This window comes from Lepus europaeus, chromosome 11, assembly GCF_033115175.1.
Source record: "Lepus europaeus isolate LE1 chromosome 11, mLepTim1.pri, whole genome shotgun sequence".
NCBI classification, from domain to species: domain Eukaryota; kingdom Metazoa; phylum Chordata; class Mammalia; order Lagomorpha; family Leporidae; genus Lepus; species Lepus europaeus.
In genome coordinates, this window is record NC_084837.1 from 115551147 (window position 1) to 115573727 (window position 22581).

The 22581-nt window shown below is 56.6% G+C and overlaps 1 protein-coding gene across 5 annotated transcripts; it reads right to left on the reverse strand.

Annotated features, from left to right (window-relative positions):
- Nucleotides 1-1020: 1020 nt before the first annotated feature.
- LOC133770411 (ADP-dependent glucokinase-like) lies at nucleotides 1021-20800 on the reverse strand. Of its 5 annotated transcripts, none has more exons than XR_009867337.1 (6): nucleotides 20551-20800; nucleotides 15446-15671; nucleotides 13449-13511; nucleotides 10000-10067; nucleotides 7983-8036; nucleotides 1021-6424 (listed from the first exon to the last, which is right to left on the reverse strand). XR_009867337.1 is itself a non-coding variant. In XM_062206537.1 (5 exons), the coding sequence occupies exons 1-4, from the start codon at nucleotides 20781-20783 to the stop codon at nucleotides 10035-10037; spliced, it is 555 nt and encodes a 184-aa protein (XP_062062521.1). In that variant the 5' UTR covers nucleotides 20784-20800; the 3' UTR covers nucleotides 1021-8036; nucleotides 10000-10034. The 5 variants fall into 5 exon arrangements, 3 of the variants coding, with proteins under 3 accessions (XP_062062521.1, XP_062062522.1, XP_062062520.1); XR_009867336.1 differs by having other exon boundaries at nucleotides 1021-7529; XM_062206537.1 differs by having other exon boundaries at nucleotides 1021-8036.
- Nucleotides 20801-22581: the final 1781 nt, after the last annotated feature.

The following is a 22581-nucleotide window of genomic DNA, read 5'->3' on the forward strand; positions in this document are numbered from 1 at the left end:
GGTGCAGGGGCCCAAGGACTTGGGGCGTCTTCTGCCTTCCCAGGCCATTAGTCGGGAGCTGGATCGGAAGTGGAGCAGCCGGGTCTCAAACAGGGGCCCACATGGGATGCTGGCACTGCAGGGGGCTGCCTTACCCGCTACCCCACAGCGCCACCAACACCCCTGGTTCTTCTCCTTATTGGACATTTTCCAAGTCAGCTCACTGCTGCAAATCCAGGCCAAGTCTCTTCCAGTCCCAGGCAGTGAAGACACACTTCAGAAGCCCTTCTGCCACCCACTGTAGGAAATGCCTTGTTTTGATCCATTCCCAGATAGGACCAGGGTTATCCAAGGCCTGTAGGGCCTGGCACAGATCCTGCGCTCTGCTTTGCAAAGGGGCCTGTACCTGCCCTCCTCTTTTCTTTAATCCTGAAGTTTAACATTTGCAATTCACAAAGGTAAATAACACTTCTCCCCAGAAAGTTGCCCTCTAGGACCTTAATTCAGAAGTAATTCCCAGTGTCCTCAGCAAGGCCTGTTGCAGTGAACTCTGTAGCTCTGTATCTTTTCTAGTCTTAAGGACGATTACCAGGTGGTTAAACAGCCAGCTATTCTGTAGGTATGGAGTTTCTTAAATTCTTTTTTAAGTAAGAGTCCATTCTAATTTCAAAATCCCATTACTTTGGGATGTTTTATGCAAATGTACATTCTGCGGTTTGATTTTCTCTTTGGTATCCTTGCTTGAGAATCTGACTTGCTTTCGCCCCAGGTACATTGACTTTCCGGTGTGTGAGCTGTAGTGTTTAGATTGGTGTGTCATAGACGAGAACATGAGGAATCTTACGTCACAGGCAGGGCTCCAGGGAGAAGTTTTCCCTCATAAAGCTGTGGGTCCCTTCCCTTCCACCGGCTGCCCGGGGCCAGCTGTGAACAGAGACTGAGAAGGGGAGCCCAGCAGCTGAGAACCTGGTGCCCACCCGCTCTCAGTGAGGATCCAGGAAGAGAGCATCAGCGATGCGGGTGGCTCTCAGGCACCCCCGATGTGATGTGATGGGAACAGAACAGGACCTCGGGGTGTTCTTTCCCCCAACTCCATCCGCACTGTCTAATCATGAGAAAAGCTAAAACCAAAGTGATGGTTTACAAAACACCTGGCCACTCTTCCACAACACTAGAGGCACGAAAGGTGGGGAAGGAGCAAAGGAGTCTGACAGCTCAGGGAGACCAGGAGGCGTGGCAGCTACGTGGCAGCCACTGCAGGACCCAAACTGGGTGCCAGAGCAGAAAATGGCCATTGGTGGAAAATCTGGTGTGCTCTGAATAAAGTCAGACCACAGTTCCGGGCAACGTAGCCATGGGGGTCGCTCAGCAAGGTGACCTGTCATGAGGGGACGCTGAAAGTGGCCGAAGGGGTGCACAGAGCACTCCACACTGCCTCTGCAACCCAAAGTTATTTCAAAATAAAAAGCTTCTTTTCAAAGCATACATTTGCATCTTCTATTGACAACTCCGTGAGCCCTTAAAGTCAGGACTGTGTTTAGCCTCCGACTATCCGGACCCACAGCCTTACAGGATATGACAAGAAACCTGCTCTCCTTTGTGTCCCTGGGGTAGCACAAGCCTCTGGCACCCAGCAGACAGCCAGTCAGTGTTTGTTGAGTGAATGTTGGATTGCCTTTGTTTTAACCCTCAGGGCCACCCAGCACAGCTGTGATTCCTTTATGTCACAGCCCCTCCCGTGACTGACACAGAATCTGGGTGTGCACCTGCTGCCCGCCCCCCTTCTCCTCCCGTGTCACCGTCCCTTCAGCCGCTCTTCCCCTGATGTATTTTCCCACCCTCTGGGCCTGCTGCGGTTACTGTTTATTGGGTTGCCACCTTGGATCTCACGGAGTCGGCCGTCGGGGAGGACAGACGCCCCCGCTCTGCGTGTCTGTCGGGGGCAGGTGCAGAACAGGGCGTGGATGGAAGTTCAAAGATGAGAACGTGGCTGTGTTTGGCGAGCTGTGTGGAAGCGGTGCCGGCGGTGCAGCCAGGACTTGGGTTTGGAGCCAGAGGATTGGGAGTGGGTGTCGTGCTGCTCCAGCCCCAGAGCCCTGGGAGCCGGGGGCTGCAGGCGAGCCAGAACCGTGCCTTGTCTGCCTAACTGGCTTGATGGTTGCTTATGAACTGTAAAGTGCTGTGCCTGTGTAAACGGCTTCATTTTAGCTTGAGAACTTTACAACATACTATAATCATCTTTTTTGAAGGTGTGTTTTTTTCCTTTTGGCTTAGACTGATCCTTGTTGGCTTCTGTCCCTGCATCACTGGGTAACATTAGTGAATCTCACTCTATGGAGGTGTTCTGTGACTTCCATCCATTGGGAGATGGTGCCCATGGTAGATGTTTTGGCTTCTGGATAAAATCGCACCACTCATGGGAGGGGTTGGGCATTTCTTTGGCCTGGGCGTTAAGAGGCCTACATCCCACATCTAGAGAACTGGGTCTGATTCTCAGCTTGGGCTCCTGGTTCCGGCGTCCTGCCCATGTGCACCCTGGGAGGCAGCAGCGATGGCTCCAGTAGTTGTCTCTGTTTACCTGGTTTGAGTTCCTGGCTCCTGGCTCCAGCCCGTCCCCTTCTTGCCCCAGCTGGCGTAGGAATTTGAGGAATGAACCAGCAAATGGAAGCTCTGTCTCTGCCTGCATCTCTGTGCCTCTGATATAAGTAACATGTTTTTTTAAAAGATGACCACAGATAATCATTTTGACCAGAGAGCTTAGTAAGGTGAAGCCACGTTCTGTGTCTAAGATTTTAAAAAGTTAACTTTGTCATGAAATACAAACAGTAGAAGGTGATATTAAAATAGAGCCCAAATTGGTTTCATTTAGAAGAGTTTTTTGACTCATAAGACTGGGAAATGGAGATCGAAAGGTGGTTCGGCCCCTGGTGTAACTGTAGTCCGTTTCTCTCGATGACTGGAAGGCTCCTCCATTCACGTCGCACTTGTGGTGTATGCATAACTTTAGATGTTTCCCGTAACGTCGGGCCAGTTTTCTTTGTTGCCACATTATCTTTAAATATTTTTTTTAAAATATTTTATTTGTTTATCTGCAAGGGAGAGTTTCAGACAGAGAAAGATCTTCTATCTGCTGGTTCACTCCCCAGGTGGGGCTGGAGCTGGGCTGATCTGAAGCCAGGAACCAGGAGCTTCTTCTGGGTCTCCCACACAGGTGCAGGGGCCCAAGCTCTTGGGCCATCTTCCACTGCTTTCCCAGACCATGGCAGAGAGCTGGACTGGAAGAGGAGCAGCTGAGACATGAACTGGTGCCCATACAGGATACCGGTACCACAGGTAAAGGCTTAGCCTACTGTGCCACAGCGCTGGCCCCTAAGTAATTTTTTAAAAAGCCCACTTAATACATAAGTACATGTTACATATGTCAAACAATATAGACATATATACAGCAACAAGTCTTATTAGTTGTACCAGCAGATTCCATTTTTTAACCCACAGGTAGCCGCTGTTAATACTTTCCCCTCTGCATTTACATGTGGATGTAGTTTCATTCTTACACATGAGCGGGATGATACCATCTGTCAGTTTTCAGCTGGCTTTTCCCCAGCACAGGCTTTTCCCTGGCACTGTGTGTAGAGTTCTGTGTAGCCATCACTGAACATGTCTGCATAATATTCCAGGGAATTAATGCAATTTCAGCAGGCGAACAGTTCTGCAGTGCACTCACTGAGGCCCAGGCGTCGCACCAAGCTCCTCTGCATGTGTTAATCTTGTGTACAACCGTGTGAAGAAGGCAGTAGTGTCCCGCCATCCCACAGGTAAGGACCCTGCGTCAGTGCCTTGTCAAAGGTCTCAGGGCTGTCACATGGGACCCTTGGCCATGAATCCAGGCTCTGTCTTTCCAGAGTCTGTTCTTAATTATGTGTCTCCTGTATGCCATTGAAGAGCATCTTCACTGTTTTGCTGTGATAAAGAATGCCGTGGTGAACATTTTTCTGCAGATGGTCTTTCTCCTTTATATATTGTGTTTTTGTTTTTTTTTAGGAGAGTGAGAGCTTTATTTAAGATAGAGAGGTAAATATGGGTTCATACCAAGCACCAGGAACCAGCCACGTGGAAGAGCATCTAGGCCAGGAAGCCTAGAGCACATGGCCCGAAGGCTATGCGCCCTGGAAGTGCAGGGCTACAGCAAGCCCCCTTCCTGGCAAGAGGCCAGGGAAAAAGAGCAGGTTTTTTTTTTTTTTTTTAAAGATTTGGAACTTTAAAAATTTATTTCTATTTATTTGAAAGCCAGAGAGACATACAGAGACAAGCAGAGAGCCAGAGATCTTCCACCTGCTGGTTCACTCCCCAGATGCCCTCAGCAGCTGGGCCTGGTACAGGCTGCAGGCAGGAGCCCAGAGCTGTCTGGTCTCCCATGTGTGAGGCAGGAAGCCAAGTACTTGAGCACCACTTGTTGTCTCCCAGGTTGCTCATCAGCAGGCAGCTGGATTGGAAGTGGATCTGGGACTTGAACCTAGGCGTTGTGATAGGGGACGTGGGTGTCCTGAGCCGTTTCTTAACCACACCTGCCTGCCCCTCTCCTCTGTATTTTGGATTCCCACACAGGGGATTATAGGTGAGAAGATAATTTTCATGTGGATGTGAGGGTCAAGGTTCCATTTGTTGTAGAAGAGTAATGATGTTATTAGGAAGAATGCGGCTCACATTTGTATGACTTTTTCAAAATATTTTCACCCTTGATGGTTAACTTCAAATAGTTAAGGCCATTATTATTATTTAAAGATTTTTTATTTATTTATTTTATTTTTGACAGGCAGAATGGACAGTGAGAGAGACAGAAAGGTCTTCCTTTGCCATTGGTTCACCCTCCAATGGCCGCTGCGGCTGGCGTGCTGCGGGCCAAGCACTTGGGCCCAAGTGCTTGGGCCATCCTCCACTGCACTCCCGGGCCATAGCAGAGAGCTGGCCTGGAAGAGGGGCAACCAGTACAGAATCCAGTGCCCCGACTGGGACTAGAACCCGGGGTGCTGGCGCCGCTAGGCGGAGGATTAGCCTGTTTAGCCATGGCACCGGCCAACTTAAAGATTTTTGTGTTTGTTTTGAAAGAGTTACAGAGAGAGGGAGGGACAGAGAAATCTTCCATCACTGGTTCACTTCCCAGGTGGCTGTATCAGCCAGCAATGGGCCAGGCTGAAGCCAGGAGCTTTGTCCTGTTCTCCCACATGGGTGGAAGAGGCCCAAACAGCTGGGCCACCTCCTGCTGGAAGTGGAGCATCCTGGACACTGACTGGCGCCCATATAAGATGCCAGCATCGCAGCCGGAATCTTTACCGCTACGCATAATGCCAGTTCCAGGTTCCAAGGCCACGGATTTAAAGTGTAAATTCCTAGTTTCTCTGCTCATCTCTTAACTGGGTAGTTGAACTGATGAACAGACAATCTCGAAGATCTTGTCTACCTCCAAGCTTCTCTTACCCTGAAATCTACAAAAGTGAGCAGTGGGTTTGTCTCAGCTAAATGGCCTGGGTTCAGTTCTTGCGTTTGAACATGGCTCAGTTTTTGGATGTAAAACTTATATTTTGTCATTCTCTAAATCTTAAGTATTTTACCTGAAAAGATTTGTGGGTAAACTATGAAACTGAAAGATAAGTGTATTTTGGTTCTCTCAAACTTAGAAATCCATGTGTAATTTTTTCATAATGTGAGTGCTCCATGAACTTTGTGAGACCTCCTTGTAAGCAGGGATTTCAAAACTTTTTTGCACCAAATTAGACCTCTTTTAATTCCAGTTTCTGCGACTCTTTTGAAGTTCCCTTGCACACACCCCCCCCCCCATGTAAATGTTTTATGATGCTTGTAAAGGAGTGTATATGATCTTATTTTATGTTTGTGAAAATAGCTTTAGGGCTGAGTTCACGGAAGGCAGGCTCATAGTTAAGCAACTGTGAGATATTTCAAGTTGAAGGATTTACCGGTTACAGAGCTGGCTGAAGCAGGCAGCGTGATTCTCTTTTTGATTGCCTGTGTGAAGGGAGGACAGAGGCTTGGTGGACAGTGTGTTTTACTGCAGTCAGTACTCGATCAGGGGTTAGCAGTTGGGTAGTCTCAAGGTCAGATTATGCATCTTTGCTTTTCCTCTTTAAAAGAACCATCAGAGCTGGCCAGCGCCATGGCTCACTAGGCTAATCCTCCGCCTGTGGCGCCAGCACTCCAGGTTCTAGTCTCGGTTGGGGTGCCGGTTCTGTCCCGGTTGCTCCTCTTCCAGTCCAGCTCTCTGCTGTGGCCCGGGAAGGCAGTGGAGGATGGCCCAAGTGGTTGGGCCCTGCACCCGCATAGGAAACCAGAAGGAAGCACCTGGCTCCAGATCAGCACAGCGCCGGCAGTAGTGGTCACTTGGGGGGTGAGCCAATGGAAGGAAGACCTTTCCCTCTGTCTCTAACTCTGCCTGTCAAAAAAAAAAAAAGAACCATCAGAGGGGCTGGTGCTGTGGCATAGCAGATAAAGCCTCTACCTGTGGTGCTGCCATCCCATATGGGCGCTGGTTCATGTCCTGATGCTCCACCTCCAATCCAGCTCTCTGCTATGGCTTGGAAAATCAGCAGAAGATGGCCCAAGTGCTTGGGCCCCTGCACCCACGAGGGAGACCCAGAAGCAGCTCCTGGCTTCGGATTTGCCCAGCCTGGCCACTGCAGCCACTTGGGGAGTTAACCAGAGGATGGAAGACCTCTCTTTTTGTATCTGTCTGCCTCTCTCTAATTCTGCCTGTGAAATAAATACATCTTTCCTTAAAATTGTTTTATAGCAAGAATTTTGTTTTTTAAAATTTTACACACACACACATACTCTGCCTCCTAAATATGTATGTGTGTAAGAGAGAGAACATGCAAGCGCTCCCCTGATGCTCACAACCGCCGGGACTGGGTGGAGCTGAAGCTGGGGGCCAGGAACCCATCCAGGTCTCCCCTGTGGGTGGCAGGAACCCAGTTCCTTGAACCATCATCTGTCTCGCAGGGCCCGCTTCAGCTGAGCTCTGGCACTCCTGTGTGGGACGCGGATGGCTTAACCACTAGGCTGAATGCCCACCCCTGTGGCGAGGAGTTTAAAAGTTATAAATTGTTCAGTACATCTGGTTCTTCCGTGGCCAGGGCTAAGCTCTCGTGTGCACGCAGCCGCGCACCGTGGAGAGCGGAGATGGCCTGGGTGTGTCCTGTCCTTTGGTCCATGGCAGAGGTGGGGAAAGTGCCGTCCCTGCTGTAGTGCAGGTGGAGAAGCACATCTTGGAGCCCCTGTGCCGCCGCTGCGTTCTCGTGTCCTGCGCTGGTCCTGACTTGGCGTAGGAAGCTGCCGTGCTCCAGGGATCAGGTCTCCAGAGGGGAGGAGCTCTGAGCGACTCCTGGAACGTTCGCGTATCTGAGAGTGCCACAGTGCACCACGCGGGGCAGGTACTCCCAGGTCTGCTGGGAAGAGGGGCTGTGCTGGTTTTCAGGATTTACTGGGGATCCAGAGAGCGAGTAAAACCACTGAGGAGTCCAGAGCAGAGTGTTTTGTTGCTATTGAGGAAAAATTGTCTGATAATGGCGGAGTAGGTCGAGTACACAAGTGACAAAAGCAGTGCACTCTGAAACTGGACATCCAGCAGTGCAACACATGGTAACTGCAATGGTATGAGGGAGTACATGGAATTGTACAGTTGCAAAGCTTTTATCTTCTGTGAGGTGGAGGACAAAGTTGGCCCTCAGGCGTCTGTGCAAAGTTTGGTATGCCCACCAGCCCAGAGCAGCCATCACACCGGCCACTCTCAGACTGCCACGTGGACCCCACCCCACCCCATGTTGGCACTTTCTAGAGCCCAGGACAGGTCTCCTGTCAGGCTCAGCACGAGGGAGGGACACCAGCAGGGCACGGGGACATCAAGGCCAGATGCTGGTAGAAACAAAGTCAGAGAGGTACAGGGTTCCTGAAATTTGAGCTGTAATTGGTTTATTAAAAAAATAAATACTAACCTTACAAATTTATTCATGATCCTGGGGCTCTTACCAGGTCCAGCTCTTTCATGGCTGTGTTGATGAAAACATAACAGACAGTGATCTATTACGCACATGATCTGTTAGACATGGAGAAGCACATTCCAGTTGTAAAAGCAAATTCCTCCAAGGCTCAGGAGGAACAGAACTCATCTGCTGCTGCGGAAAGCACGGCAGAGCCAAGCGCTGGGCTGAGCCCAGGCTACAAGGAGCCCGGGCAGGGCAGCACAGGCCTGAGGCCCCCGGCTGCCGGCCTGTGTGCCACTGTGACACCCAGGAAGCCTGTCCTGCCCTGCGGCTCTGGCCCAGGCTGAGCAGGAGCCTGAGGGGTGTGCTCGGGCCTGTGCTCAGAACGCTGGGTTGGAGCCGTGACCCGAGGCAGGTGAGGAGGGGACACGCTCCCTGGGGAAGCAGCTGGGCGGGAAGTGCTCGAGGATGCTGCATAAGCCGGGGCTCTGGGCCTGGGGAGGGCTTTCCCCGCCACACACAGCACAAACACCACAGGTCCAGTCCCCTTAGGGCTAGCTGCGTTTTGATGCAAACCTGAAGAGTCCCCGTGGGCTCGCCCCCAGGCTGGAATGTGTGCGGCACAGTTTCACCTGTTGTTTCTGTGGCTGTCTTCCCGTCAGGTCTAGAAGCTGTGACACCCTCAGTCCTGTCTTCCAAACCTCTTCCCTCCTGGAATTCTCCCCCGGCCGGGTCTCCTTCCTGAGAGCCCCCTGGAGGAACCTCCTAGGAGCGGGGGTGGACCTCCGAATAGAAGAGGCCTTCGGCTGAAATGGCGTCTCCCAGGCCCACGGTGCGGACGGGGTCTTTGCAGACCAGCACGGGCGTGAAGTGGAAGGACACCCCCTCCCTGTGCCACGCCACGACGGGCTCACGTGGGTTTAACACAATCCTGGAGCCTGCCTCCAAACGGGAAGTCACGAACCCAGGGTGCCCTCAGAGACACCTGACTGGTGAAATGAAATGATGCAGTTACTTTGTACCACTGTAGGCCACAGCAAAGAGACAACCAAAATGTCCACTGAAACAGGCACAACCCACTTTAAGCACCTGGCTGTGGAAAGACCTAGGGCGCTGCCCGAATAACATCACACAGAAAAGACCTCCACGGTACCGTCAGCAAGAGCAGAGCAAGGCCCCAGTGCTATCATCTTCGGTGAGAAGGGGCTGGAAAAGGTTGGCTGCAGATATTCCTGAATTTCCTCACAACAAACAAGTAACCCGGGAAGGGCCAGAGAAACCAAGAAGGTGTGGCTGAGAGCAGAGGCGAGGAGGTGGTGTTTTTGAAAAGCCATGGTGTCCAGTAACAGGTAGAAGAGAAGCTGGGGGCGGGCCCCAGCACCCCGGGTTCTAGTCCCAGTTGGGGCACCGGATTCTGTCCCGGTTGCCCCTCTTCCAGGCCAGCTCTCTGCTGTGGCCCGGGAGTGCAGTGGAGGATGGCCCAAGTGCTTGGGCCCTGCACCCGCATGGGAGACCAGGAGAAGCGCCTGGCTCCTGGCTTCGGATCAGCGCGATGCGCTGGCTGCAGCGGCCATTGGAGGGTGAACCAACGGCAAAGGAAGACCTTTCTCTCTCTCTCTCACTGTCCACTCTGCCTATCAAAAAATTTAAAAAAAAGAGAAGCTGGTGACAGCCGGGGTCTCCAGCGCCTGCAGCTGTGGCCTCCCTGGCTCGGTGCTGCTGCTGTCCAAAGCAGGAGCTGAGCGAGATGCCTGGTGGGCGGCGGGGAAGCCCCCAGAGCTTCCTGAGTTTACCAGGAAGCAGCTGAGCTTGGCTTTCTACTGCAAACCGTTCACTGAGGGAGAGAGAGAGCCAGTTCCAGCAATTATGTGCCCTATGTCTACCTAGGAGCAGATCCTGGTCCAGAACACTCCTGGATCCTTAGTGCATTCCCGGGGACCTGGGTCTGAGTGACTGACACGCCAGCACACGGCCCGAGCGGGTCCTGCTGACAGGAGGTCAGGGCCAGAGGAGGGCCCCACGTGCTTACCTGATGCACGATACTGCTCATCAGCTCCCTGTTGGTCATACTGGCCAGCTCCAGGTGAACGGGAACCCCTGTGGGGATGTCAGAAATGGAGGTGACAACCTGCCAAGAGAAGAGGCAGCACCGCCATCAGAGATGGAAGGAAGTCGGGCAAGAGGGAAGAAAACCCCTCCACCCAGTCGCCCTGTGTGCGTCCTGACAGCTACAAGCCCTGGCAGCACCTCCAAGCACACAGTGTGGCTGCTGAGGAACTGCCTCTGGGTGGCCTCAACGGCTGCCTGGGCGTGCAGGCTCTCTGCAGTGTAGGTCATGTGCAGTGAGATGGCACCGGTGACATGGGACACAGGACACACACCTGCACCACATTCAGGCGACACAGGAGGCAGAGGCTCAGGCCAGTGCTCCGAGCTGTCCCGTTCTAGTCCTGCTGCTGCCCAGACCCGAGGGGACCAAGAGATGCCTCACTGGAGGCGAGCCGCAGAGCCGGCGGCCAAGCTCTGTCCCAGGGAGGCCGGGACCTCGGACTGCCCTGCTGCACAGGCCACGAAGGGTAGGAAGAAGCAGTCGCCGGCTGGGACCTGCGAGACTGGCCAGTGCCCTTACCTCCAAGAGCCTCCTCCTCTGCAGCTCCGTGCTCTGTCCCTCCATCATGTGCAGTCCCGAGAGGACCACCAGGTCGGGCTGGAACTCCTCCAGGCTAGACACAAACACCTCCAGCGCGTTCATGGCCCCGTTGGACAGGTCATGGGAGAAGATGAACCGGTTGGCGTGGGGGGCTTTTAACTGGCCCCACTCCTCCCCTGGAAGAGCCAGTCAGCGCAATGGGAGACAGGAAGAGACCGGAGGTCTCCTGGAGCTGGGGGGACTCGCAGGTGCCTCACCGAGCCTGGGCTGAGCAGGGGCTTCTAGCTGAGGTGCCCCGGTTCCAGTGGACTAAGGTCAGCACTGTGTGGTGGTCAGTCAAGAAAGAAACCAGAAACCTAAGCCCAAACCCAAAACAGGCCTTTCCCAAGGTAATGAGCTCCCTGTGAATTCCAGGAGAGCTGACCAGGGCTCCTATGTGCAGTCACAGGCACCTGACTCCCAGCTCCAGCACCAGGTAAGAGCTGTGCGCCCAGCTCCTTTCATAACATACATCAGGAACACCTCCAAATAGCCAGAAACACACATACCTCTAGTCCATGAGTGGGCTACATAAAGCATTTCAAGTATTTTGAGCAGGATGAAATAAAAACATGCCTCAGGGCCAGTACTATAGCACAGTAGGCTAAGCTGCTGCTTGTGGACACCAGCTTCCCATATTGGGAGCACCAGTTCCAGTCCTGGCTGCTCCACATCCAGTGAATGTACCTGGGAAGGCAGCAGAGGATGGCCCACGTGCTTGGGTTCCCGTTACCCACATGGGAAACCAGGATGGAGTTTGCAAGGCCTTTGCCTGCCCCATTCCCCAAATGCCTGCAAAGGCCATTCTTAAAAGGCAGCTAAAGCAGGACTTTGAGGGAAACTCACGGCACCCAACACCTACCTTTGAAAACAGCAAAGGTCTCTAATCAGTGACCTTAGCTTCTTAGTCAATGCCAAGGTGAGCAAAAACCAATGAGACAGAAAATAAAACCAAAAGCTAATGTTTTTAAATGGAAGGAGCAATAAAATTGATAAACCTCTGCCAAACTGCTCATAACTGAAAAAAGAGAAGACATACATACCAACAATAGAGGTAAAACTACAAAGTAGTCTTTAGATCATATGGGTTAAGGAAATCCTGTGGTGAACTTTGTGCCAATAAGTGCACCAATGTAGATGCAACGGATGGGGCCCTTGAAAGAGATAAACTGCCAAAGCCTGCTTCTGAAACAGAAAACTGGAATTTCAATTCTAGATGTAGAAGGCATCACGTGACTCCTACCAACATACTATGAAGGCAGAATACCAACTCTGCACCCCCTACAGCAATGGGGAAGAGGAGCTAACTCTCAACTCATTCTGTATGTCAGGGTTGTCCTGACAGCAAAGACAGACAAAGAAAACAAACATCCCTCAGGGAAACCAATGTAGCCATTTTAGCAAACTGAATCCGGTAATACTCCATGTAAATTAACACATCAGAACCATGTCAGGTTTATCCCAGGGATGCGAGGTTGTTCTGACACTCAGAAATCAATGCAAAATGGAAGACAAAAAGCCACGCAGTCATCTGAGCAGACGGAGAAGCGCACCCGACCAAACCCAACACCCACTCCCAGTTCCTGGCCAGATCCCACTGGCTGTCTGTAAAGGCCTGCTGCTCTCCCGCAGTTTGGCTTCACCCCAGCAAGTCTGCCTTCGCTCTCCCCCAGGGCCCGTTTCTGAGATGGAGCTCAGCACAGCTATAACAGTCTGGGCTCCAGAGCTAGGCTGCTTAGGGTCAACTTCCAGCTCTACTGATTATTAGTGTGAACTTGAATTTTCCGTGCCTTAGTTTTCCTATTTGAGAAATGTGGGTAATAAAAGGACCTCCCCCAAGGGGCACTCTGAGGATTAACCAAGTTCATACATAGGCAATGCACTCAGAATGGAGCTTGGCTGAAAGTTAGAACCCTGTCAGGGGCTGGAGCTGTATGACAGTGGTTTAAGTGTCTGCCTGCAGTACCAGCATCCCATATAGGTGCTGGTTTGAATCCTGGCTACTCCTCTTCTGATCCAGCTCCCTGTTAATGCGCCTGGGAAAGCAGTAGAGGATGGCCCAAGTGCTTGGGCCTCTGCACCCATGTGGGAGACAGGGGAGAAGAAGCTCCTGGCTCCTGGCTCTGAACTGGCCTAGCTCCCGCCTTTGCAGCCATCTGAAGAGTGAACCAGCAGACAGAAGACCCCTTTCTCTCTCTCTGCCTGTAAGTCTGCCTCTCAAATAACTAAATAAATCTTAAAATAACAGCAACAACAACAAAACATTGTCAGTGCTCACTGTTCTGAGGACCTCTGGAAAACACCTTGTTCTCTTTTTTCTTTTTAAAAGATTTTATTTATTTGGGCCGGCGCTGCGGCTCGCTAGGCTAATCCTCCGCCTTGCGGCGCCGGCACACCGGGTTCTAGTCCCGGTCGGGGCACCGGTCCTGTCCCGGATGCTCCTCTTCCAGGCCAGCTCTCTGCTGTGGCCAGGGAGTGCAGTGGAGGATGGCCCAAGTCCTTGGGTCCTGCACCCCATGGGAGACCAGGAGAAGCACCTGGCTCCTGCCATCGGATCAGCGTGGTACGCTGGCCGCAGCGCGCCAACCGCGGCGGCCATTGGAGGGTGAACCAACGGCAAAAGGAAGACCTTTCTGTCTGTCTCTCTCACTGTCCACTCTGCCTGTCAAAAAAAAAAATATTTTATTTATTTGAAAGGCAGTTACAAAGAGGCAGCAGCACAGACAGAGAGATCTTCCATCTGCTGGTTTACTCCCCAGCTGGCTGCAGTAGCTGGAGGTTTGTCCTACCTTTAAATCTGTGTTGGCTGCAAATTTCTGTCCAATTAGAGCGGCATTCCCTCCGACGTAGTGCTGCAGGACAGAGCACAGCTATCAGCACTTTGAGTTTGCAGCTCAGTTCCCCCAGGGATGTGCTGTGTGACTTTGCAACAGGGGACAGAGAGGAGGAACAGAGGAGGAACCAGGCAGGGTTAGGACACCGCCCGCACGGCAGACTGAGCCCGACTCTGAGCCGCCAGGCAGACACACAACACAGGAAGTGTGGCTGGAGCTCGTGCTCCACACCGTGGTCCTTCCAGGACGGGATGTGGTGCCCACCAGAGGCCACTCCACAGACGCTAGGCTGAGCTGAAACCTGACTCTGAGGGGAGGCCCCCACGTCTCCGGCCCTTCCCTTCCCCCACCACTGTTCCCTGCCCTAGGACCCTCCCTCCTCACAGCAGGTAAATCCTGGTCCAGTCTCAAGAATCGGCTACAGTGTGATCCATTTCCCTTTCCCCGCAACCGCCTGATGGGACAGGACCAGAGACCCCTTCCCTGGCCTGAAACCTCAGCAGGCCCCCGACACTGCCTCACCTGTACGGCCTCTGCTGCGTGGGTGCACGGGAGCCCCTCCCGCTCAGAACCGCTGGCTGCCACATCTTGAGGAAGGAAGATGTGCCGGCAGACGGCCTCCCTGGAGCAAATCCAGCAGGGAGCGGTGCTGCCAGAGGACAGTGCTGTCCCTCCACCCCGCCCTCCCAGAGGACAGTGCTGTCCCTCCACCCCGCCCTCCCAGAGGACAGTGCTGTCCCTCCACCCCGCCCTCCCAGAGGACAGTGCTGGCCCTCCACCCCGCCCTCCCAGAGGACAGTGCTGTCCCTCCACCCCGCCCTCCCAGAGGACAGTGCTGTCCCTCCACCCCGCCCTCCCAGAGGACAGTGCTGTCCCTCCACCCAGCCCTCCCAGCTGGAGGGCAGCTGACCCGAGGCGGGCCCTGCAGGCTGCCACAGGCGGATCCCTGAGCCTTGGGAAGTGGCCAACAGGAGAGAAGGCTGCTGTTCTAGTTCCAAAGCTGAGACAACTTGCTCAATGGCCTGGCCCTGAGCCCACGCAGAGGCACAGACCAAGCCACCACCTGGACACTGGACACCCCACCCCTCAGTCTGTGTGACAGGCTTTAGGTGAGGGGACAGGGCTGGAGGAGATGCTTAACCAAACCACCAAGACTCAGACTCGACAGACAGCAGGCAGAGGGGAGTGAGGGAGGCCTTGTTTATGATCACCTGGTGATGCAGGGATCCCTCGGCTTCCCTCCATCTCCAGAGGCCCTGGTCTGTGAAACTGTGAGGTTCCTGGGCCAACTGCATCAGCCAGGAAACTCGCGGTTCCCACTCCACGTCTACCGCATCAGGGCCCTGGAGCAGCAGCCCCCTCACGGGATTCTGCCAGCTGCTCCCATCTGGCAACTGCCTATGTAAACCAGCAGCTTTCCTCCCAGTGCGGCTCTGCCCCCTCCCGCCCTCCCCACCCAGGAATCACTGGGCAGAGCTGGGGAACAGGAGGGTACGTGAGTGAGTACAGGCCAGAAAGGCTGCCAGTGTCCAATGACTACCACAGAGGCCTGCCCCCACCAAGATGCACACATAGACCCTGCTCTGCACCCACAGAACGAAGGGGAGGACGCTCCTCCCCTTCCCGAGCCAGGGCCACACCCACTCTTCTACATGGCAAGCTCGGCCAGCCTTATTCAGGGTACTGCAGTCACCAGCCACTCCCGCCAGCGAAGAGTCCCTGTCTCTCCAGCTGAGGCTGGCACAACATAAAAACAGGAACCTAACGGGTGAAGTGGAACCAAAGCTGCAGTCCTGCCCCATGGCAGCTCGCTGCACGGACCTGACTGCAAACAGCGGAAGGTCAGACACTGCTGTAGGACAGGGCAGACCCTGCAGAACTGGCTCCCAGTGCTTCAGGAACCACACCAGAAAGACCCCAACCCCCCGCACCTGCCCCGGGAGTCCACAGACCTGGGCTGCCGGGAGCGCCGAGGCCACCCGGGCGATGTCCTGAAAGGCCTCCTTGTCGCTGAAGAAGCGCTCGGCAGCCGCTCCCCTCCCCATGAAGTGCACGAAGGCTTCTTCCAGATCATTCCGTGAGTGCAGGACAGCGTGATCTCTGCCAGGCCCGGGGCTCAGACCAAGTGCCTGCAGGAGCCGCACCCCCGAGAGCACCACATCGACGCATGCGTTGACCCTGGAAGGGAGGGGATCGAGATCAGTGACAGCAGCCGGGGCACGGGGTGCTCCCTCATCTGACAGCAGGAAGACGCCGCAGAGAACCGTGCCCAAGTGCAAAGTCAACAGCACACGGGCAAGGAGACCTGTGTCTGGGTGGAGGCACGGGGGTCAGGACGCCAGGCAAACCTCGCACCGCTCACAGTGAGGAGACAGGCGCTCAGCATCGCAGCGCGAGGCTGTGGGACAAAGGCATGTGAACGTGTCATCTATGAAACGGCAGTAACCCCGGCATTTAACTCAGAGCTGCTGGGCAAACAGCTAGCAGTGCGCTGAGGAGCAGGCCTGTGCAGTACGCTTCGGTCTGAAGCTGAGCAGCAGAAACCTCCCGTGGAAACACAGTGAGGACGGCGGGCAGTCACACCCGAGAGACCGCCGCTCCCAGCGGAAGCCTGCGCACGAGCAGGGCGGGCCGTGTGCCAGGACGCAGGCCCTCCCGCCCAGGTGTTCCCAGGACCGACTGCGGACTGCAGCGGCTGGGAGAGCTGATGCCCCAATACCTGGTGGCTGCACGGAGCCAGCGGAGGACGCGGGGGTCCAGCGTGTACAGCCAGTGCCCACGTGCACGAGGTTCTGGCTTCCTGCACCTACCGTCACCCCTCCTTTACAGCGCAGGGCCCCCAGTCACAGGACACGGCCGGGGCCTTCCTGCCTCTGCCTGTGGGGGACGCCATCCTCACGGTGGGGACAGCACACAGGCAGCCCCACCTCTGAGAAGAGCAGAGCTCACACAGGCCAACAGGACGGAGTCAGGCTGCAGGTCATCCGGAGCAGCTCTGACACCTGCAGCAAACTTCTCAGGGAAGAGGCCTGGGGCAGACACAGTGGGCACACCCTCCTTCCAGCCGCTGCAGCCTCCAGAGGGCAGGCAGGGTCAGGGAGGGCAGCTTCCTTTTCCCCCACACTATTTCTGGTTTCTACAAGTACATGTTGCCCCTCCCCATTCTTAAGATTTATTTATTTATTTGAAAGTCAGAGTTACATAGAGCAGGAGGGCCAGAGAGAGAGGTCTTACATCCGCCAGCTCACTCCCCAATTGGCCACAACGGCTGGAGCCAGGAGCTTTTTCCAGGTCTCCCACGCAGGTGCAGGGGCCCAAAATCTTGGGCCATCTTCTACTGCTTTCCCAGACCATAGCAAAGAGCTGGATCGGAAGTGGGGCAGCTGGGACGCAAACTGGTGCCCACAGGGGACACAGGCACTGCAGGTGGCAGCTTTACCCACTATGCTACAGCACTGCCCCCCTACCCCTTTATTTCCAAAGATTTATTTGGAAGGTATAGTAATTAGGAAAGCGAGGGAGAGAGGCAGAGAGAGATAGGAACAGAATCAGCTCTCCAGTATGGGATGCTGGCATTGCAAGTGGCAGCTCAGCACACCAAGAGCTCCTGGATTTGTGTTGTGAAAAGTGTTTTGCCTGCTAAACAGCATTCAAATAGTCAAATTTTCTTATCCTTTTAAAATCAAAGACCATCTACTGACTGACAAACTAGAGGAGCACGGCCTGAGAGCTGCTGTGGGTGGGAGGGGGTGTGGTGTACACTGTCACCACATGGGACACCTGCGTGCCCTGTCGGTGCCTGGGATCAAGTCCCCACCTCTGCTTCCAACTGCAGCTTCCTGCCAACGCACCACGGGAGGCAGCAGGTGAGGGCTCAAGTACCTGGGTCCCTGCCTCCCACGGGGGAGACCAGGACGAGCTCCTGCTTCTGGAGTTCCGCAAGCATTTAGGGAGTGAGCCAGTGGATGGAAGACATCTCTCTCTCAGTCTCTGTCATTTAAATAAAATCCTTGTTTGTTTTTTAAGTTCCTATTACACTTCAGCACATACAACACAGCAGCAGGCACACACAGGTTGCCCTAATTTACAGCAAATGCAGCCTCCCCCGTGTGCGGGGCACCATCTCAGTGGGAACACAGGCATGCCGGCTCTCAGTCCAGGGGTCCCTCCATGGAGGGAAAGTTCAGAAACAATGGGAAACCCATAGTTGGAAATAATTACTTCAAAAATCATAAACACCACCTCCATATCTAGTTCTGTTGAGCCTTAAATAGCCAACTCTTAAAAATGTGAAAGTTTAAAAAGTTCAGCATATTTTGCAACACAAGACAAACTCTAGCAAAACCGATCTTCAGTTAAAAAAAAAACCTACTGGGGCCACTGCCGTGGCACAGCGGGTTAAAGCCCCAGCATCCCATATGGGCACCGGTTCTAACCCCAGCTGCTCCTCTTCCGATCCAGCTCTCTGCTATGGCCTGGGGAAGCAGAAGACGGCCCAAGTCCTTGGGCCCCTGCACCCACGTGGGAGACCCGAAGGAAGCTCCTGGCTCTTGGCTTCAGATCGGCCCAGCTGTGGCTGATGTGGCCATTTGGGGAGTGAACCAGCAGACAAGAGAGCTCTCTGTATCTTTTTTAAAAAATTCTATAAATAAAACTTAAAAGGAAACTTTGCATCCAGAAATTAATTTTTAAAAGGAGTAAGTCATGAGGCTGGCACTGGCATAGCAGGTAAAACGTCTGCCTGCAGTGCCGGCATCCCATATGGGTGCCTGTTCGAGTCCTGGCTGCTCCACTTCAGATCCAGCTCTCTGCTACAGCCTGGGAAAGCAGTGGAAGACGGCCCAAATGCTTGGGGCCTTGCAGCCGCATGGGAGAGAAAAAGCTCCTGGCTCCTGCTATTATGTCAAACATTAATTTTCCCTAATCCAACCAGTTTGTTCGACTCAAAACCAGCACAATAAAGAGCACTGCCCTTCCTCTGAAATCCAAGTGGGCTTCCTCCACAGCTTCTTCTTTTTCTAAATCACTCTTAAAATGGCAACAATGTGGCCTGAACAAGAAACCACAAACTTAAACTGGGAAAGACCAGGCTTCAGCTACACCCTGGGCATCTGTTTTTACCTTGTTTACTATCTGTACCTGTCTACCTGAAAGGCTGCTGTAACTAAAGTACCCAAAACTAAAACCCTCACAGGTGAACGCGGGTTCCAGCCTCCCTCAACCTCACCCTTTGTCACCAGGGCCAAGCAAACCTGCACAGCTTCTTAACCAGTATCAGTGTCTCAGGACATTCCTCCCCAGTCACTCTGTGTTGGGAGTGCGTGAGAGAAGGGGGAGCAAAGAATACGTGGGTGTGTGTGACAGAACCCAGAGAACGAAGGAATGAATGAATGGAGTGCGAAGGGGAAGGGAATGAATGTGTGCAAGATCGAGTCAAGCTACAACCCCCCAAATGAGATTCTTCCACCTCGTGTACATGCATTCTCATCTTTACAAATCCCCAAAAGAGAGATTTTAAAAATCTAAGGAGAAATGTTAGCAATAATCAATCTGTGTCACCAACAGAAATTACGTCCAGAAGCAAACAGGCTGCAGCCACTGCTCAAAGCCACCCTTCCCGTTCCCACCAGTCACTCGGGCAAAGCCCCGGCGCCGCTCCCTCGCTTTCCTGAGCCCCACCACACACCGACACACAAGGCCCTTCCAGTCTGGCCCGGCCCCTCTGCTGCAGCACAGCCACCTGCTGTTCCCGTCTCCACCCCTGTGTCTGGTCCTCGCCAGGTGGGCTCGCGCCCCTCTGTTCCCGTCTCCACCCCTGTGTCTGGCCCTCGCCCCTCTGCCTGGACAAGTCTTTCTCCCTGGCTGTGCCCACGCCGCCCCTCCCCAGGGCTCCTTCCCAAGGCGGCACTGTTAAGCCTCCCACGGAGGGATATCCTGTGTCCCCTCCCCTAAAACCAGGGCGACCTGCGCCTCTGCTGGAAGTGACCCTGTGAGGGACACCCTGTCCTGCCCCACCCGTGTGCTGTCAGAAAAGCACGGACACGGAGAAGCCACCATCCCCGCCCTGCGCAGGCCACAGGCCAGGCTGCCTGGGAGCCCCGGGAAGTCCCAGATCTACCAAAGACAGCAGGTGCTAGGCTTCACTCTGACGTCTGTGCACACAGCCGGCTCTGAGCCCCTGGGGGACTCAGGACCCTCCTCGGGAGAGCGGGTCGCCCTGCTCATCCCACTCGCTCAGCGAAGCTTCCACACCTGTCGCGGACCGGGCCGTGTCACAAGCACACCCCCCATTTGCACGGGAGAGCGCCGCCCCCCCCCACGTGACTGCGTGTGGACCGCGGCCTTGAGGAATCAGGGTTAACGGAGCCCACGAGGTGCGCCCTGCCCCGCAGGGATGGAGACACCGGGACGACGCCGGGAGCCAGCCCCGCCGGCACCGGGCCGCGCGCTCTCAGCCTCAGACCCGAGAAGGCCTTCCTGCTGTCAGACAGCGGCCCGAGCTGACCACCGTTCCCTGCGGGTGAGGCCGGCACGGGCCCGACAGGAGCCGGGGGCTGACGCCAACCTCGGGCAGCGAGGGAGAGGCCGAGACGGCTGACGGGGCCGCACGTGGGCCGCGGAGACGCGAAGGCAGACGCCGCAGGGCGCCCCCGCGAGCGCGTCCACGCCGGCGGCCGCTCGGTGGGGCCGCGCCCACACCCAGGCTTCGCGTGGCGCCTGCGGGGCGGAGCAGGAGTCCAGTCCGGGAGAGACGGGGGCCGCCCGGGACAGGCGCCCCGACACCGGGCGGAGAGGACGGGCGGGGGGCGTCAGACGGAGCCGGCAGCCAGGGCCCAGCCGCTGAGGGCGCCGCGCGGACGGGGGAGCCCGCGGCGGGCCGAGCGGGCGGGCAGGGGCCACCGACGCCGAGCGCAGCCCGTGGAGTCCCGCGGCGCCCACGGCCCCCAGGCCCGACGCCCCTCGCCAGGAGGACGCCCGGAAACCGCACCCCACGCCGCCGGGGCCGGCCCCCGAGCGCCCGCGCCCCCTCAGGGAGGCCCCGCGCCCCGGCACTCACCCCACGGCCACGCGGCGCCAGCGCCGGGCCGGCTGCACGATGAGCGCGTCCCAGGCGGCCGCCAGCCGGCTCTCGGGGGAGGCGGGTCCCAGGGCCGCCGGCGCCGGGCCCAGTCGCAGCGAGCTCCAGAGCGAGCGCAGCGCCGACCCCGGCAGCTCGGGCTCCAGCAGGAAGACGCAGCCGACCGCCAGCGCCAGAAAGCCCGCGTACGCGGAGCCGCGCCACAGCGCCATGGGTGCCGCCACGTTCCGGTCTCCCGCCTCTTCAACGACGTCGACGCACGTGTTACGTCACACCAGCGCGCCAGGTCCCCTACAACGGGGCGGGGCGGGGCTGTGGGCGGGGCGCCGCGGGCCACCTCTCAGGCCGAGCCTAGGCGCTGGTGTGGGCGGGGTGAGGGCGTGGGCTGGGCGCTGGTTGTGGGCGGGGCGCCTCAGGCCGAGTCTGGCCGCTGGTTGTGGGCGGGGCGCCGAGTGGGCGGGGCGCCGCGGGCCGAGTCTGGGCGCTGGTTGTGGGCGGGGCGCCTCAGGCCAGTCTGGGCGCTGGCGTGGGCGGGGCGCCGAGTGGGCGGGGCGCCGCGGGCCGAGTCTGGGCGCTGGTTATGGGCGGGGCGAGGCCGTGGGCGGGGCGCCTCAGGCCAGTCTGGGCGCTGGTTGTGGGCGGGGCGCCTCAGGCCAGTCTGGGCGTGGGCGTGGGCGGGGCGCCGAGTGGGCGGGGCGCCGCGGGCCGCCTCTCAGGCCGCGTCCGTCGCTCCGGGAGGTGTCCGGCTCCGTCCCGGTCCTGGCCGTGGCCCGCGCCCTGGTTCCCGGCCCACCTCCGCCCCCGTCTAGGGGCGTCCCTCGCAGGAGACTGGGCCGCCTGGGGAAGCCGACCGGGACCGAGACCCGGGACCGAGCGTCTCCACTGGAATTCGCTCCGAGTCGGGGCCTCAAGTCGGCTGGTTGGGGCTGAAGGTCCCCAGGGGCGGCCCCGGGAGCTGGGAGGCCGGGCCGGGCCTGGGACGAGGCTGCTCCCGGGGCGGTAGAGGGGCAGCCGCCTTCCCGCGCTCGGCGCCTGCTTCCCTCCGTCCTGGGCCGGCCAGGACGTGGACCGCGTCACTCCTGCTTGAACAGGACGGAGTTTACTCCTGATGTGCAGGTCCGGGTGCAGGCGCGTTGTAGGCTGCAGCGGGAACTCCGGTCCCTGTGGCCATCAGGGGAGCCGCCCCGGGCCTCCCGCCCTCACCCGACCCGTGGTCAGCGGTCAGCCTGGGTCTGCACTGTGGGGTGCAGGCGCGTTGTAGGCTGCAGCGGGAGCTCCGGTCCCTGTGGCCATCAGGGGAGCCGCCCCGGGCCTCCCGCCCTCACCTGCTCACCCGACCCGTGGTCAGCGGTCAGCCTGGGTCTGCACTGTGGGGTGCAGGTGCGTTTTAGGCTGCAGCGGGAGCTCCGGTCCCTGTGGCCGTCAGGGGAGCCGCCCTGGGCCTCCCGCCCTCACCCGACCCGTGGTCAGCGGTCAGCCTGGGTCTGCACTGTGGGCCGCGCAGCCAGGTGGGAGCCAAAGCCTGGCTGGGCTCCAGCGTGGACTGAGAAAGCAGGTGGTGGTGCAGCCTGGGGCGGCCTCTGGTCGGCACTCACCCCGCACCCCTTCCTCACCGCCAGAACTCCAGGCCCTGGACACAGCTCTTCAATGGTTGCAGGTGCTGATGGCCTGTCTGTGCCCTCTGGGATGCAACCCCCATGTTTTTCCAAAGTTGTTTTCCTGTTAGGTTTCTGGGGGCTATTTGTGAAGTGTCCCAGAGTGGACAGCGGAGGTCCCACTGCCTGGGCGGGACAGGAAAGGGCCGTCTGGGACTCAAAGCACCCCTGCCCCAACCTGCCTCCAGGCATGGTCTTTGCTTCTCTCCTGCATTTCCCAGACCCAGGCCACGCTGCCCTGGCTGGGCACCTGACATCCCAGGTGGCAGCCCTCAGCGTCCCGGGCCCTCAGTGGCAGGGGCAAGGCCTGCAGGTCCCCAGCCTGCAGAGGGAGCAGGTGCTTGGCCCCCACCCA

Bases quoted from the DNA above. Each gene is read 5' to 3' on its own strand.
- LOC133770411 (XM_062206536.1), bottom strand. From the start codon at position 20,783: ATGGCGCTGTGGCGCGGCTCCGCGTACGCGGGCTTTCTGGCGCTGGCG. The intron at 15,672-20,550 runs GTGAGTGCCGGG...CCTCCCTTCCAG, and splicing joins TGGCGCCGCGTGGCCGTGGG to GGTCAACGCATGCGTCGATG. The intron at 13,322-13,448 runs GTAGGACAAACC...TTTTTTTGACAG, and splicing joins CAGCCAACACAGATTTAAAG to GCAGAGTGGACAGTGAGAGA.